Source organism: Hemibagrus wyckioides, linkage group LG14 (genome assembly GCF_019097595.1).
Source record: "Hemibagrus wyckioides isolate EC202008001 linkage group LG14, SWU_Hwy_1.0, whole genome shotgun sequence".
Taxonomy (NCBI): Eukaryota; Metazoa; Chordata; class Actinopteri; order Siluriformes; family Bagridae; genus Hemibagrus; species Hemibagrus wyckioides.
Genome location: NC_080723.1, coordinates 21,803,802 through 21,819,004, shown reverse-complemented (window position 1 = coordinate 21,819,004; position 15,203 = coordinate 21,803,802). Strand labels below are relative to the sequence as shown.

Here is a 15,203-nt window from a genome sequence, read left to right as displayed (position 1 = left end):
CAAACTTTTAATCAGTTACCTCTTACAACTAGGAAGAGCAGAGGAACAGAGTCACATTACACCTCCGTCTGACTCGGTGACTAAACCCGCAGGTTATATAGTGAGACCGGAGGTTTGTGTTGAATGAAGATCAGACAGATGTGCTGAAGGAAATAATCTTCAGAGTAAACACTACCACACAACTACACCCCCCCACACACACACACTACTACACACTCTTCTAAACACTACCACACACACACTCTTCTAAACACTACCACACACCACTACACACTCTACTAAACACTACCACACAAACACACACAGTACTGACTAGGGAGCTGAGTTCTTAATTGATGTAATATGAAACAGAGGTCAGTTTCCTCCTTTAACCCCTCCTGATCTTCTCTGTGTTCTAACGGAGGTTCAGGTTGTGAGACGCGAGTCGGAAAGCTTTTTTCAGCGGGCTTCTACATTATGGCTGTCAGCCAGTTACTGGAGCTCAGAGGGCAAACCAGCCAGCTCTCTTCCCTTTTGATGTTTAGTAGCGAACACGATGCCTCTTTAAACACATCAGACTTAAACAGTGAATCCTCATCAACTGCATACGCTCTAAATAACGGACAGGACGAGGAAAATGACTTGACCTGGACCTGGCGCAGGTCACTCTAGGACATGACCTTCCTCAGTAACAGACAGCACATGACCACATAATCTCTCCTAAATGTTTAAAACATGTGAGTATAAACCAGCTAGATCAGTTAGAACGACGGATCTGAAGGCTATCACCATGAAGCAGACCTGTGCCTGAACGCTGTATTCTCGTTTAAAACAGAAACACAGCTTTTATCAGTCTGTGCTTTAGGATTAAAGCACTGCGGCTGTGTGGAATATATTTATCTTTTCTATACAACATGTTAAAGAACTCGATCTGCAGCAGCCTTAAACATATGAGCCTTGATCCTAAATCCAGAGTGTACTCGCTCCTGACTCACAAAGGGGAGAGAAGAACACATTTCTAGACTGTCTGTGTTAGGGTTTCTTGCAGAAATATTAATAATAATAAGAGAAAACTGCAACCTTGGTATAACTGAGGCCTACTTTACACTTTATTTTAATGGGTTGAACCATTTTTCACTTGGAATCTTATTACGTCAACACAAATCCTCGATTCTGATTGGTCGGATCAGACAGACGGCAGGTTTCTATTACGTTTTTGTTTCTATAGCAACGAGGGATGTTCAACATGATGGCTTTTCTAAGGGGATCGTCACTGGAAAAAAGTATTCTGTGCTTCTGCGACAGAGGAACTTGTATTTCGAGATGTTCTGCAGCATTAAACCGAACAATAAATGCATAAAAAGTGATGGTCCTTAATAATTCAGCTGTAACGGCTAGCAGATGATCGGTTTAAGACTGTGGTCTAAGGCGTATAAAACATTCCTGGAGAGCTTCTTTCTCCGTTCCCAGCTCTAGGGCTCATTATAGTGCTGAAGTAAATATAATGTCACGGTTTCCTGATGTTTGCTTTCTATTACAGGCTGAAATGTGCTGCTGTAAATAAATATTTATGAACAGAAGCTGGAATCGTATCCCTCTCTGTGTACAGCGTGTAGCTCTGACGCGACACTGCGACTCGACATTTGCTGCGACTCTACCTGTGTCAGTCAGGAGTTTAGTGGCTTCCAGAACTTTCTCGGTGTAAACACCGGGCTCGTAGTTGTCCATCTCGGAGGTGACGACGTGGACGACGCGGGCGGCTCGTCCGCGGATGGCGCCGGCTGTGCGGTCCAGCCCATCCACGTCCCTCTCCTGCAGGGCGATCACGCACTTATTCACGTCCTCCAGGATGTGGTTCTCTGAAACATGAGAGAAGAGACAGATCTGTCAGTGCATCGGGAACAGAACGACGTCTCGAAGCTTCATAACAAAATAACACCGGTAAACAAACACATACACAAGTAAATATGGTAGCAACCACGCAAAAAAGTGAGGCTATAATGTCAAAAAATAAATAAATATCTGATTGTACTATTATTTTTTTGGTAGTATGTAAATAAAGAAACAAAAAAAGAAAAACAATTAAATTAAAAGAATTAAAAAAAATTATAGACTTATTATTGGACATGTTTAAAATAAAAACATTTATATAAATAAATTTGAATTACATAAACAATTGATACCAGCAAACAAAAACAAAAATATAAATACACACATACATATTATATATATATTATTAAAAAAACTATGAGTAATATAATATTTATAAAAAATAAAAATACAGCTGTTGTGCATATTAAATATATATTTATAAATATTTATCTGTTCTTCACCTTTTCCCCCCTCGGTTATTTTACAAAAATCTGAGCATCAGAAATTCCCCGTGATGTTAGGAGTGAAACTGAAAATGCTAATTCTATTCAGCAGTGAACATCAATAGTGCTAAATATTTCAGCTTGTTCAGTATCTTCACACACCCAAAAGGCCATCGATACTAACAGTGTGCTGAGCCTCGCCTGCTTTTGTCTGCTCCGAAAGAGGCTAATCGAGCACTCGGTATGGGGTAAAGGCATTCAGAAGAGCTTTAAGGAGCTGACTAAACACAAGCGGAATCATTATTCAGAGCCCGGTGAAGAAAAATTACAAGCCGACTCCATCTACTTAATTGCTCTTAAAAGCATTTTCTCCGGGGTCGGCGATCGAGAGCTAAACGTCTCTATTGTGCTCCGGTGTCACCGAAGCCATTCATGCTAACAGGAGGGAGAAGGAGAGAGAGAGAGAGGTCAGGTGAGGTCAGCGGTTCAAACACCTTGTACTATAGGGAGCATCGTCAAGCAGGTTCTGAAAAACTACTCTGGGGTGCAACTGTGAGATCTATTACCCCACATCTGCAGCTATCCTCCAGTCTAACACATCACGCATAAACCTCATCCTAACACACACCAGTGACATTCTCAATTCTGATTGGTCAGAAGCTGTCGATTCATTTTCTGTAAGATCTGATGTTTTATATTGTACTAACGGGCTCGTTCTAATACGTCACAGTTGCTATAGTAACCGCAAATTCATAGTTTTCCGTATAATCAGGTGTCTGCAGCCAATAAATGTAGAAACGTCAGTGAACAACCTGGATTAGAGGTTTGAGGACGCACGCTTTAGGAGGTCTGTGCTTACCGGATACAGACAGGAAGTCGTCGATGGAAGTGATGTCGTCGACGGCGTCCGTGAGCACGCGCACCTGCTTCTCCCACTGCTCCTTAAACAGATCCATGTTATCTTGGGCCACCTTGCTGTTGGGTTTGGCAGCCAGGGCCAGCGCTGCATTAATCACCTAGAATCACCAATTAAATGCAATTACAGTGTCAGTGGAGCAAAACAAACAAATAAACAACATAGCTTAATTAGTACACACTCATTTATTCTGCATACATAAAACTATAGCTCTTACAATGCCTGCATGTCAGTCAAAGCAGGACGATAATAAGGAAGGAAACAAAGCGGAGATGAAAAGGTGAGGAAATGGGATGAATACCTGAGGACACAGGGTCTCCAGCTGCATGGCGGCCATGCGCACCAGCTTCACGCCCTCCTCGTTGTTGGAGATGGAGCAGGCCAAGTTGGCGACCTGGAACAAACACACACTCGTTACACAAAAACAATTGAGACTGTACAAGACCCTGAGACACGCTTCCTGGTTTTGTTTTTTTTATTTCCTTCCTCCAGAGAGCGGCGTGTTTCCTATAATTCTCCCAGCTGAACGGATGACAGTTTCAGGAAGACAGACTTGCGGTGATTAAATCAGCGCTGTGCCACACAGCTGCTTCGGTCACTGTCCAAAAAGCCAGCAGAAGGAACGCTGAGGCAAGCGTGAGCTGTCCCTGCTGGCAAGCGCTCACTGCTGGAGAGTAAATTCTTTCACGTTGAAGCTAATTCGCAGCCAACATGTGCTCGCTTCCCCTAGTTTTTTAAAAAAAATGATAAAAAATAAGTCTCTTGTGTTTGCCAGAGTTAAGAGCAAGCTGGTCAAATTGACTTCAGTGAATAGAAACCCTTGGAGTTGGATGGTTTGCGCATGACAAATGGGTCCATCTTAAATATCTCAAAGCGGCCCTTTACTCCAAACAGACATCACGGTCTTAAGCGTGAAATCCCTTCAGCTTTAAATAACGCTGCCAGAAAGGAAAAGCACTCTTCCCAAACAATGACTGTGCTCACGGAGAAATGGGTCAGACATCTGATAAATAAACATGAGTAGCCAAGAGAATCCTGGGAAATGATCAATCGCTCAGCACCACTCACCTGCGGAAATGCCTATGAATGACTGTGTAGCGCTCGAGGACAGAAAGCTTTAGAACACAACATGGTTCGATATTTAAAAATGGCTATCGAGCTAGCTGGAAAATGCCGGCGGAGTCGGGATAAAAGTATAACACGTGTCGGTCAATAAAAATTTCTTTTAGCGGGTTGTGGAAGTATAAAAGCCATCAAGTGAAAATAACAATCGAGCAATTCAGAGTTCCATCACGAGGCGAGACGTACAACAACAAGAACAAGTAAATGTCTGGGGGTGTGTGTGTGTGCCCAGTTGGAGCTCACACACACACGCGCACAGAGTCCTGCCGGCCTTCCTGCTCAGTGTCCAACAGAAACATGGACAACTTCACTCACCTGTGAGACTGAGCACAAAACATGAACGCAAGAGCAAATCAGAACTTTGGAAAGGTAACAAATATCAAAATGTGACCACAATTCCAGACTTAAAAAAAAAACGTTTAAAATACGTGACCGCAAATCCAGAAATCTAGAAACACAACAGCAAACCCAGCCTAGAAAAGCTAACAGCTAATTTATGGTAAATCCAGAAACTACAGCTGAATCATAAAAAACGTGACCGTCAAATCCAGAAACGGAAAAGAAAATCCAGAGATCTTCAGCTATTACACAAACTCCCTTAAAAAATGAATTCAAATAAAAAACAAACAAAAAAAAAAACAAATGAATTCTGGGTTTTCTGTGGTGTTTGGGAATTTTCTGTGGGATTAACGTGTTGTGTGCTTGCGGGCCTCTGTGGTGTGACTGAACCCTGACTGGACGCTGCATTAGTGCATCAGGGATAAAAACAAATTTCAGCAGGAGTGGATGTAGCGACCTCGCGGAGAAACCTGGACACGTGTCGGATAATGACCTTCGTGAAGCCTGGACGTACCCGGTATTTTTCATGTATATGTATTATAAGAGGAATATAAATTGCGAGTGCTGAGCTGGGGAATATAAACGTGTGGAAACGAGGCTGCTGGCACGACTCGGGGAAACACGTGGGATCAGCAGAATTTACTTGGAGATGCTGAAAGGTGAGCAATGATGAAAACTCCAGAGAGAAGTGGAGCGAGTGTACAGTTAGCTCAGTGTGTGTGTGCGTGTGTACCCTAACCTCATGCCACCATCAGACATGGATGATAAAAGCGAGCACATGTGTCCATGCCATGACATGCTCTAACACCACACACACACTTCCATTAACCACAAGAGGCCAAAGCTTTCTCTCTCACCTTCCTCCATCTGCACCTGAACTCAGTGACTGTGTCTAATCACAGAGAGAACTTGGAGGATCGGATCCGTCGAGAAGCAGCCGGGGTTAACTAACCCCGTGATTGATGGCAGCGGTAAATATAACTTTTTTTAAAAAAATATAAGGTCACTCATCCATCATACAGATCCCCAGTGCAGGTTGATGCAGTAGAAATGATTAGAATAACCTTATCAGATGCTGTAATAGAAAATCAATCAGCAGCTTCAGATCTGAGAATTAAACACGGCTGTGAGATAAAGACGTGATGGAAGAAGGTTAAAAACGGATCACACCTGAAACCTACAGGACTTCTTCCACTCTGGTTAACAGAAACCTGTGAGACTCGACAAGCAAACACACATCCAGCTAAACTGCACAATGCACTGAGATCTGATTCGTTTGGAGTCCAATAAAAGAAATGAAGCAAGAGTTTGAGTCTTCTTCCTTCAAACCCCAATTACAGACAGGAAGTGATGAGCAATATCCAGTGATACCATGTGACTGTCAGTAATCAAGGTCTGAATGTATTTCACGACTACAGCATCTTTACGGCATTAGGCAGACGCCCTTATCCAGAGCGACTGACATTTTTACCTCACTGTATACAACTGAGCAAGTGAGGGTTAAGAGACATGCTCAGGGGCCCGCTGCCCTGTATCTCACTCTCTCATTGGCTGGAGGTCATCACCGAGGTGTTTTTCAGACAGGACTCCTTTCTCACTGCAGGATTTTGAGTCGCCGACAAGTCCAGATATTTAGCATGCCAGATATTTAGCATGCCAAATATTTCACGGGCGTCCGAGATTCTCTCAGATCGCGTCTTTGATAATTCACACTGCGTGATTTTCACTCCCGATTTGCCTCTGATTTCGGGAACTTGTCAGCGATTTTGCAAAACCTTTCGCAGAATGAAAATCAGGGCTAAAATCGTGCAGTGATGTGATGAGGGGCCGCGGTGTAACAAAAATGCAGATACAAGGAAACTAACAGCTAAACATGATTAATAATCAATATCAGTGTGAGCACCAAAGCTCATACTCACTCTGAACCTCGGCATCAACTCGTCAGACCCCTAAAGGGCGCTTGGGTTGTTAATGGAAGTGGCAGGTTTATTTCCTTTCTCCGTCTGAAGAGCTGCTCCTTCCTCGGCAGCTACCTTACAGCTTCCAACACTTATCAAAAGTGGACTTGTGATAAAAATCTACATCTTCATCCGCGCCACTTACATCAATGAGCACTCCGTGTTCGCCGCACGCTCGGGATAACACCGGGGTGGATACGCTGCATGCGCTAGTGTGATTAGTGGAAGGGAAAAAAAATGGGTGTGTACATGCATGCAAAATAAAGACTTGCAGAACATCATATCATTAAAATAATAAACGTCCATTTTCTCCACAGATCATCCCGCAGGAAGAGAACGACATGACCGCTCTCTACAATACGTGATAGAGAGAGAGAGAGAGAGAGAGAGAGAGAGAGAGAGAAGGCCTGGTCTGTCACAGCATCCAGCTGTAATTATTCTTAAGGTAAAAAAGCCTGGACTCCTGCTGCACCACAGCCATTAATCTCAGCACTCGTGTCTCCAAGAACTAGTTTAAACCATGAAGAAATCAGAGGCGAGATGTCTGGATGTGTGCAGGTTGAGAGTCTTTATTTAATTATTAATTATAATAATAATTATTATTAATTATAATTAACTTTTAAATATTAATTATTTTATAAGTTTGACACCCAACACACTCCTGAAAACGGTTTTATTTATGTATGTATTACTCTCACAAGCCACACACACAGGACACTGGATTTCTCAGTGGTGAAAAGTCAGTCACATGACCCTGTATCCCTTTAAACAGAAAAATTAAAGACAGACTGGACTTGTTTGAGTTGCCACGTGAAGGGAGACGTCTCCTAGCTGAAAAACTGACTTGACTCCGGGGAACAAACACGAATACGACTTCAGCAGCAACAAAAACCAATATAAGAGCAAACTCAATAATAATAATAATAACACTAACAACAATAACACCTAAAGGTGAGCCTCAAATCTCAGAGTATGAGGACTATGGCTAGCTGTTACGGTGGCTATATTTCCCCAAGTAGCTCGCCACACATTAGGTTAACGTCATTAAATTCTTTAGGCTGGACAATTTCGTTCGTTTCCAGGCAACCGAGTCTCACGCTGGAGCTTCTGCTGGCTAATTAAGCTGTGATTTATCCTCTTCGGAGGTATAAAGAAGCTCTGTGATGTGTGTGTGTGTGTGTGTGTGTGTGTGTATATAGGAAGGTTGTTGTGTTTCTGTGAACACACGTAGGGGGGAGAAAAACATTTTTTTGAAGCACAGTGGTGATGTATGAAAGTCTCTGGTGCACTCAGGTTTTTTAAAAAATAAATAAATAAATAAATAAATAAATAAATAAATAAAGAGCGAGAGCCCGGCTCTGGAAAGTGTTTTCTGCAGGGAAGGTGCTCGAAGCCATCATTCAGAGGCACAATAAGAGCAAATCAACACCAGTTCAATTGTGTGTCTTTTTTTTTCCTTAAAAAGAGCCTCCTCTGACCGCTGCATCTCCTACAAAGAGCATTTACGCTCCGTTCCTCCGGTACACAGCTATCTATCTGAGCAAAAGGAGTCACTTTCAACTGCCCTTGCAGAATCTTTTGTCTCTTTTGTGCGAGAAAACAAAAGGCCTGGTTATAGCCGTGGATTTGTCTTTTTTTTGTCGTATTGCAGAAAAAAAAAACCTGAACGTGAGCAGATCCAGACTCGGGGGGGGTTCAGCAGAAAGCCTGTGGTCCATACTTAAATCAGCGCTGTGCTCGTGTTTAGGAGCGCTGATCAAATTAAAAGCATAACAAATAAATACGAGTGAGAAAAAGAAGAAGAAAAAAAAAAAACCCAACAGAACGTCCGCTCAAGCGGCGCCACAGTGTTCCACTGATGTGCTACAGAACCAGACGCTTGGAGAAACAATATGTCTCCCCGGTGCAGGGCTCAGGGCACGCTGTGCACACCAGCTTTATTTTTCATCCCTGCTGCAGGAAACTGCTCTGATACTACAAAAGGAAGAATGGGGGGGCACATAGAATAGAAAAGCCTGGCCGTGAAAATCTGAATACATTTCCACTTCCCTCAGGTTTAACACTCCAACTATAAAAAGTCTACACCGATCAGGCATTACATTATGACCAGTGAGAGGACGTGAATAAGACTGATCATCTCATCATGGCACCTGTTAGTGGGTGGGATATATTAGGCAGCAGGTGAACATTTTGTCCTCAAGGTTGGTGTGTTAGAAGCAGGAAAAATGGACAACCGTAAGGATTTGAGCGAGTTTGATGAAGGGCTGAATTGTGATGGCTAGACCACTGGATCAGAGCATCTCCAAAACTGCAGCTCTTGTGGGGTGTTCCCGGTCTGCAGTGGTCAGTATCTATCAAAAGTGATCCAAGGAAGGAATAGTGGTGAACCGGCGACAGGGTCATGGGCGGTCAAGGCTCATTGATGCACGTGGGGAGAGAAGGCTGGACTGTGTTTGGATCACTGTTACTCAAAGTTGATGCTGGTTCTGATAGAAAGGGGTCAGAATACACAGTGCAGGATGGGTCAGGGCTCTTTCGGCAGTATTAGCTATATTAGCCTGGTGGTCATAATTTTATGTCTGATCAGTGTATGCATATAAATATGTTTTCCACGTTGCTCGACTGTCGGTCTTTATCAGGAATAATAAATAAATAAATGCAAAGTGTGAGTGTAGAGTAAGCAAAAAAACAAAGAAAAAGCAAACACTCTGGGATCTATAGGTGTGGGTGTGAAAACATGCATATATACATACATTTACACACACACAGTGGTGTTTTAATCCTGTTTCTGGACTCGGCTGCTGTAGGCGACCCAGCTGCAGTCAGCACATCACACGTGTGTGTCTGTCTGTGTGTGTCCTCTACTTGATGCCCCCCTGTTTTTCCATCACTTTTTCTATTCATTTCTCGAAAAGCTGAGTCACCCGTGTCTCAGCCTCCTGTGGAGAACGAGACGCTAACACACATGACAGGATACTCGCAGGCTCCGCCCACTCGGGCCTCGGCGTGATGGAGAACTTCAGCGTATTGAGAACGAGCGACGTCTGAGTCGTACGTCTGATTGACGCTTCCATGCACAGGAAGAAATGTGATCTAATCTAATCAAGATCTAGACGTTCAAATATAAACAAAAACAAACAAATTAGAAACATCCACATCAAGAGAAGCAACGATGGACCATCGAAACATTCAACACACAATCTAATGACCACGACCAAGAATAAACAATATTGTACGTTTTATAAAACTGATGCACTCCTGGATCTACTGTAGTGTGAAATGTGTGCAGTTGTGTAGTGTTGCGTTGTTGTACCGCTCCACACCGAAGAAGCCATCAGACAGATAAAAGAGCTCGTCCGTCTCGTCTCCGATTTCTCAACTGCGGTCACACAATAAGAAACTGGACGTCCTAGTGTTGAGACAATGAACAATTCCCTGGACACAGCACTTAACCTTGGCTACAGGGGAGATTCTGATCCTCCGGCTGGGGCTTAAAAATTGGATTGGTGGTCGTGACTATCCATACAAATGGGCCGATTTGTGCGGCTGCTACACTGCAGCACTGCAGAATCGCTACGGCCACGGTGTAAACACACGCTGCGTAGATCAGACGTTCGACACGGTGCACATGCGGATGGAGGGAAATTAGCGTGGGTTATTACGGACAGAGCGCTCGCCGTGTCGTTTCCATTGGTTTGATTTCATCTGGCTGTTAATTGTGGGTCATTATCCGCGCTGGAGGAATGTTTTCATTAGGGTTCAGAGTCACGGTCAGGCGAGAAAAACCTGCTGCAACTCCATCACCTGATCAAAGGCACACACTCTGATGGGTTCGAGGTGGAGAGAGACATGCAGGACAAACCAAAACCTCACAGCGGTGACCAGATGCAGCGCTGCAGACCAAGAAAGTGAAGCCCCAGGCTGGACTGAAGAAGCCCCAGATCATCCAAAAGAACAGACTTGCTGAAATCCTAATTTACTGAAAATAAATAATTCTGTTCCAATTAAACCTCAGAATCTAACTTAGCTCCACTACATGGGCTTCAGAAGATCCTGTGGGCGGAGCTTCACAAACATGGGCGGTAACCTGGAGGTGCTCGAATCACCTGGCCGTTATCTTTAGAGTCGCCGCACGAGTCGATTAATAGGAGAAAAAGTAGGATGACTTCTAAACACAGCAATAAAACTTCCTGGCTTTTGAATCTCAAAGAAAATGTTTCCCGTTAGTCGTTTAATTAAGGTCATAATTACAGCAGACTGCAATTAGGAGTCATTTTTTAATCCGGGCTCATTTCTGTTCTGCACTTAAAAGCAGCGATTCTCTCTGAAACGGCATGCTTCCAAGAGATGGATTCTTAAAGCCCCTTTTCCCCCCCTGTGCTGCTCCATAAATAGAGGATGAACAGGTGTCTGAGACGAAGCGTTTCAGTTCCTCTGTGGAGCAGGAAGACGGCGCGGGCTTTTGAGTCTGACTGTTTAAATCACGGCCCAGATCGCTGCTTTAAAGCACATCTCCAGGGCTGAGTGCGAGAGCTGTGTGTGAAGGAGATTGATGGTTCTTACCTCGATCAGCTTGTTAGCGTGCTCACGGAAAACCTGGGCGTAGTCCTTCACCTCCTTCTCGTTTCCGTTTTTGGCGGCTTCGATGAGGACCAGCAGGGGGACGTTGGTCTCCAGAAAAGAGTCGGACACGTGGTCCATCACGGCCTTCCTCAGCTAAAAATGGGCCAAAAAAAAAAAAAGGTCATCCGAACATGAATGCTCAAATCCTAACCATCACATCAGGGTAGAGCTCTTAGAGGAACATAATCAAGGTTTTGTTGTCATGGTTACCACCTCACACAGACAGCTTGAATTTCTCCGCTAATAAAATAACACCTTCTGACCAATCAGAACTGGGTGTTGAACGCACCTGTCTGCGCAGGTCTCGGGTCTTCTTGGTCATCCGGTCGATGGCGGTGTTCAGAGCATCGCTCCTCTCCTTGCGTCCAGCCTGAAAGAGAAGACAGAATAAAATAAAGTATTAGTGCTAGCAGGCATCAGATCCCTCTTTTATAGCCGTGGTCATATTGGCAAGCAACGAGACAGAGTTAATCCGCAAGCCGGGACTAACGCACTACAATCTGATAAATGGATCATGACTGGAGATTATATTGTAAAGGCCGCCCGAGCAGACCTCTGGATCTACACTATATTGGCAAAAGTTTTGGGACATCTGCCATGTTGGAGCCTAACCCCTGAATTCAATGACTGGGAGGGCTGTCCCAAAACTTTTGACAATATAGTGTATTATGTTGAGTAGCCACTAACACGCACCCATCACGTTGAGCATTGACAGATACTATTTGGATTCGTTTCATTAGGTTAGACATCAGACTTCATTTCCAATTACCTGATCACCGAAACCAGCGGCTCAAAAATACTGCACAACACTGACACAAGAATCTTTTATTCTCAAGCCTTAACGCTAACTCAGTGACAGGAAACACAACACTGACCACTGTATAGAAAACACAATGTGTAATGAGCTGGTCACGTGATCACAGTCCTTAATGGAAAGCCTGTGAGATATGTGCCACAGAATTTAGTTCTATAGCTTCTGAGAATTGAATTGAAATCATGAAGCCGGTATCTTGGATGGAATTTAATCGTGACCGGAATCTTTACACCCTGAACTCTATGGGAATGTGGGAAGAGATTTCTTTGAATCTGTTACACTGACCGTATGTCTTGCTGTTACATCATAAACTCGGTGTTGGCTGGCCAGCGTGTGGCTGATAAAATATGTTATTTCAATGTAGTCTGTATGAGAAATGGACTTTTTGCATTAGATGAAGAACAGATGTAGTAACAGGATAGAAATATTCATGTTAAAATTTAATTCGTGGGCCTAAATTATCAGCGTCCATTTGGTCATCTCGTCGGATTTTGCCACCAACCTACGTGTCTATATTTTGGCTGTGTTTAAGCATCTCGTACTCTGCAGCCAATCCTTCGAGGGAAAGATGTTTACTTTCTGAACTTCTCTCCAATTCCCCGTAGCGTGGTGAAGTGTACGGCTGCCAGTCAGTGCTCTAGCTGGCTGAGTTGATTATGAGAGGTGTGCCGTCCTCTAATGAGCTTCTTAAGGGACAGAATGATGAGAGACAGCGGGAAGTGCTTGGTCATGGCAGATGGGCTCAAAGAGAGGTGTGCTGATTCAGTAAAGCTGAAGGTACACTATATTGCATTCAGGTATATATTGAATTCAGGTGGTCCAATCATTTGCATGGCCACATGTGTATAAAATCAAGCACCTACAAACATCCTTCAAACATTTGTGAAAGAATAGGTCGCTCTCAGGAGCTCAGTGAATTCAAGTGTTGTAACGTGATAGGCTGGCACCTGGGCATTCGTCTATTCGTGACATTTCCTCACTACTGAATATTCCTCGGTCAACTGTTAGTGGTTTTATAACAAAGTGGAAGCAGTCCACAAAGTGGTAGGCCATGTAAAATCACAGAGAGGGGTCAGGGCAGGCTGAGGAGCACAGTGCGCAGAAGCCTCCAACTTTCTGCAGAGTCAAGAGCTACAGACCTCCAAACTTCATATGGCTCAAGAACAGAGAGTAGAGAGCCTCATGGAATGGGTTTTCACGGCCGAGAAGCTGCATCCAAAGTTTACATCAAGTGTATTGCAAAGCGATAGATGCAGTGGTGTAAAGCAGCCGCTACTGGATTCTAGAGCAGTGGAGACATGTTCTCTGGAGTGACCAATCACACTTCTCTGTCTGGGAATCTAATGGATGAGTCTAGGCGGGTCAACTCTATATTAAACTCTAAGGATTAAGAACGGGGATGTCAAAGTTCATGTGCATGTAAAGGCAGACGTATTTCAGCAACCTAGCTCAGAGAAGCTTGTGTCACTAGAGTGAACCGTTATGGAAGGTAAGAGTTCTGGTGAATAGCTGAAGGAGGATGAGGATGAGGTTGAGCTCTACCAGTGAAACACCTCATCTCACCAATCCCACCAAAACATGCAACACGAAAGCGAGGTCGCAATCCGTTCCAGGCTTTATAAGTTTGTTCGTTTTTTAATTTTGCCTAGAGTAATTCCGAGGCTCATCCACCACCGATCACTGAGGGAAGAAACCAGTGCGAGTGAGAAAACACGAGTAGCAGATCCAATAACCAATTGCCTCGACAAGCGCCTCCACAGGCCAAATCATGAGCCTTTACTTCCATATTGATTCTCCTGCAAGCCGGCTGTCTTAATTGGGCAGCCGCTAGACTCCTCACACTTACTTAGCTGATGTTTTCACACAGTTAAGCATGATCAAAGAGAGCCTGTCCGTACGGGACGCACGTCTCTGCGATTTAAAAGTATGGAGGGACAGATAGAATGAGAGTGAGATGCATTTTGATCAAATCAGTCCTTTCCTAGCTGGTGACTGGAGAATAAGAGCTTAAGAATTCATATGAAGGTGGAAAAAGAGTACATTTCTATATTGCTTTAGCAGCGTGTCGAGTTTTGATGAATTCGCATATTGAATGTTATTGATCTCTAACACATCTGTGCTCCAGATCATGAGGCACACCTGTAACCATGACGGCGCTGAAATAATGCCAAGCCTAGCAGATATTCAAGTACCTGTGCCTAATCCCCTGCTCCCTACAGAGCACAATACGAGGAAGGAAGGATGAATGTCTAGAGACGCACTGGATCGCTTAACATCAGGCCAAAGTAAGGGGAAAAAATAAATAAATAACAACATGCTAGACATGCAGCGAAGCCTATTTGTTCACGGCCTCCAGTGAAAGTGCAGCTGCGCTTTCATAATCTGTCTATTTTAGTCCATGATGCGGCAACAAAATGGATCGTGGATCCAGAAGAGGCTCCGCAGGCCGTCACGTTAAGGCGCATATGTTGCAGATCATTTCATGCTTTCATGCTCTCTCTCTCATGAACACACACTAAATAAAAATGGATGAAAAGCAAGCAAAATAAAGGGGGGGGGGGTGATGGGGGGGGATGACGAGGCTTTGTCAAGCACTGAAACTAGGTTGTAGCTGAAAGGACTGCATTCTTCCAGAGTCTAAACACTGACCTGAATGTTCCACTTCGGTGAACTGGTATAAATAAATTAAAAAAAAAAATTAGAGAGAGAGGGAGTATTGAAAAATTAAATAAATAAATAAATAAAAAGGGCCGAGGGGAAAGACGCGTGCAGCTCTTGGGATTAGCCGCTTAGTCAAAATGGTCTATTAAGTCAATAAAGTCTGGTCCGGACGCGTTGCCGTCGCCGTGGTAACACATGAAGTATAGGAGTTCATTATTAAAGCAGAGAGAGAGAGAGAGAGAGAGAGAGAGAGAGAGAGAGAGAGAGAGATAAACACTGGGAAAGACTGAACAAAAACGTGTAAGTGTATATGTATCTCTCAGATAACCAACTGCCTCGACAAATTAATTACAATCATCAATTTGTGTCAGTCGTATTACGCTTTATTATGAAACCTTGATATTGGAAATGGAAAAAGGGGAGAAGTATTAAAATAAAATGCCTGGTTGAAAATGCCTTTTTAAGAGCAGCATGAC

The 15,203-nt window shown here is 43.7% G+C and overlaps 1 protein-coding gene across 2 annotated transcripts in view; it reads right to left on the bottom strand.

Annotated features, from left to right (window-relative positions):
• Nucleotides 1-15,203, bottom strand: part of ctnna1 (catenin (cadherin-associated protein), alpha 1) — a 106,808-nt gene that overhangs the window by 30,148 nt on the left and 61,457 nt on the right. For both annotated transcript variants that reach the window (XM_058408853.1, XM_058408852.1), the window contains exons 8-12: nucleotides 11,542-11,622; nucleotides 11,193-11,345; nucleotides 3,512-3,604; nucleotides 3,154-3,310; nucleotides 1,638-1,838 (exon numbers count right to left, since the gene is read on the bottom strand). In XM_058408853.1, coding sequence (XP_058264836.1) covers nucleotides 1,638-1,838; nucleotides 3,154-3,310; nucleotides 3,512-3,604; nucleotides 11,193-11,345; nucleotides 11,542-11,622 — 685 coding nt within the window. The remainder of the gene's footprint in view (nucleotides 1-1,637; nucleotides 1,839-3,153; nucleotides 3,311-3,511; nucleotides 3,605-11,192; nucleotides 11,346-11,541; nucleotides 11,623-15,203) is intronic.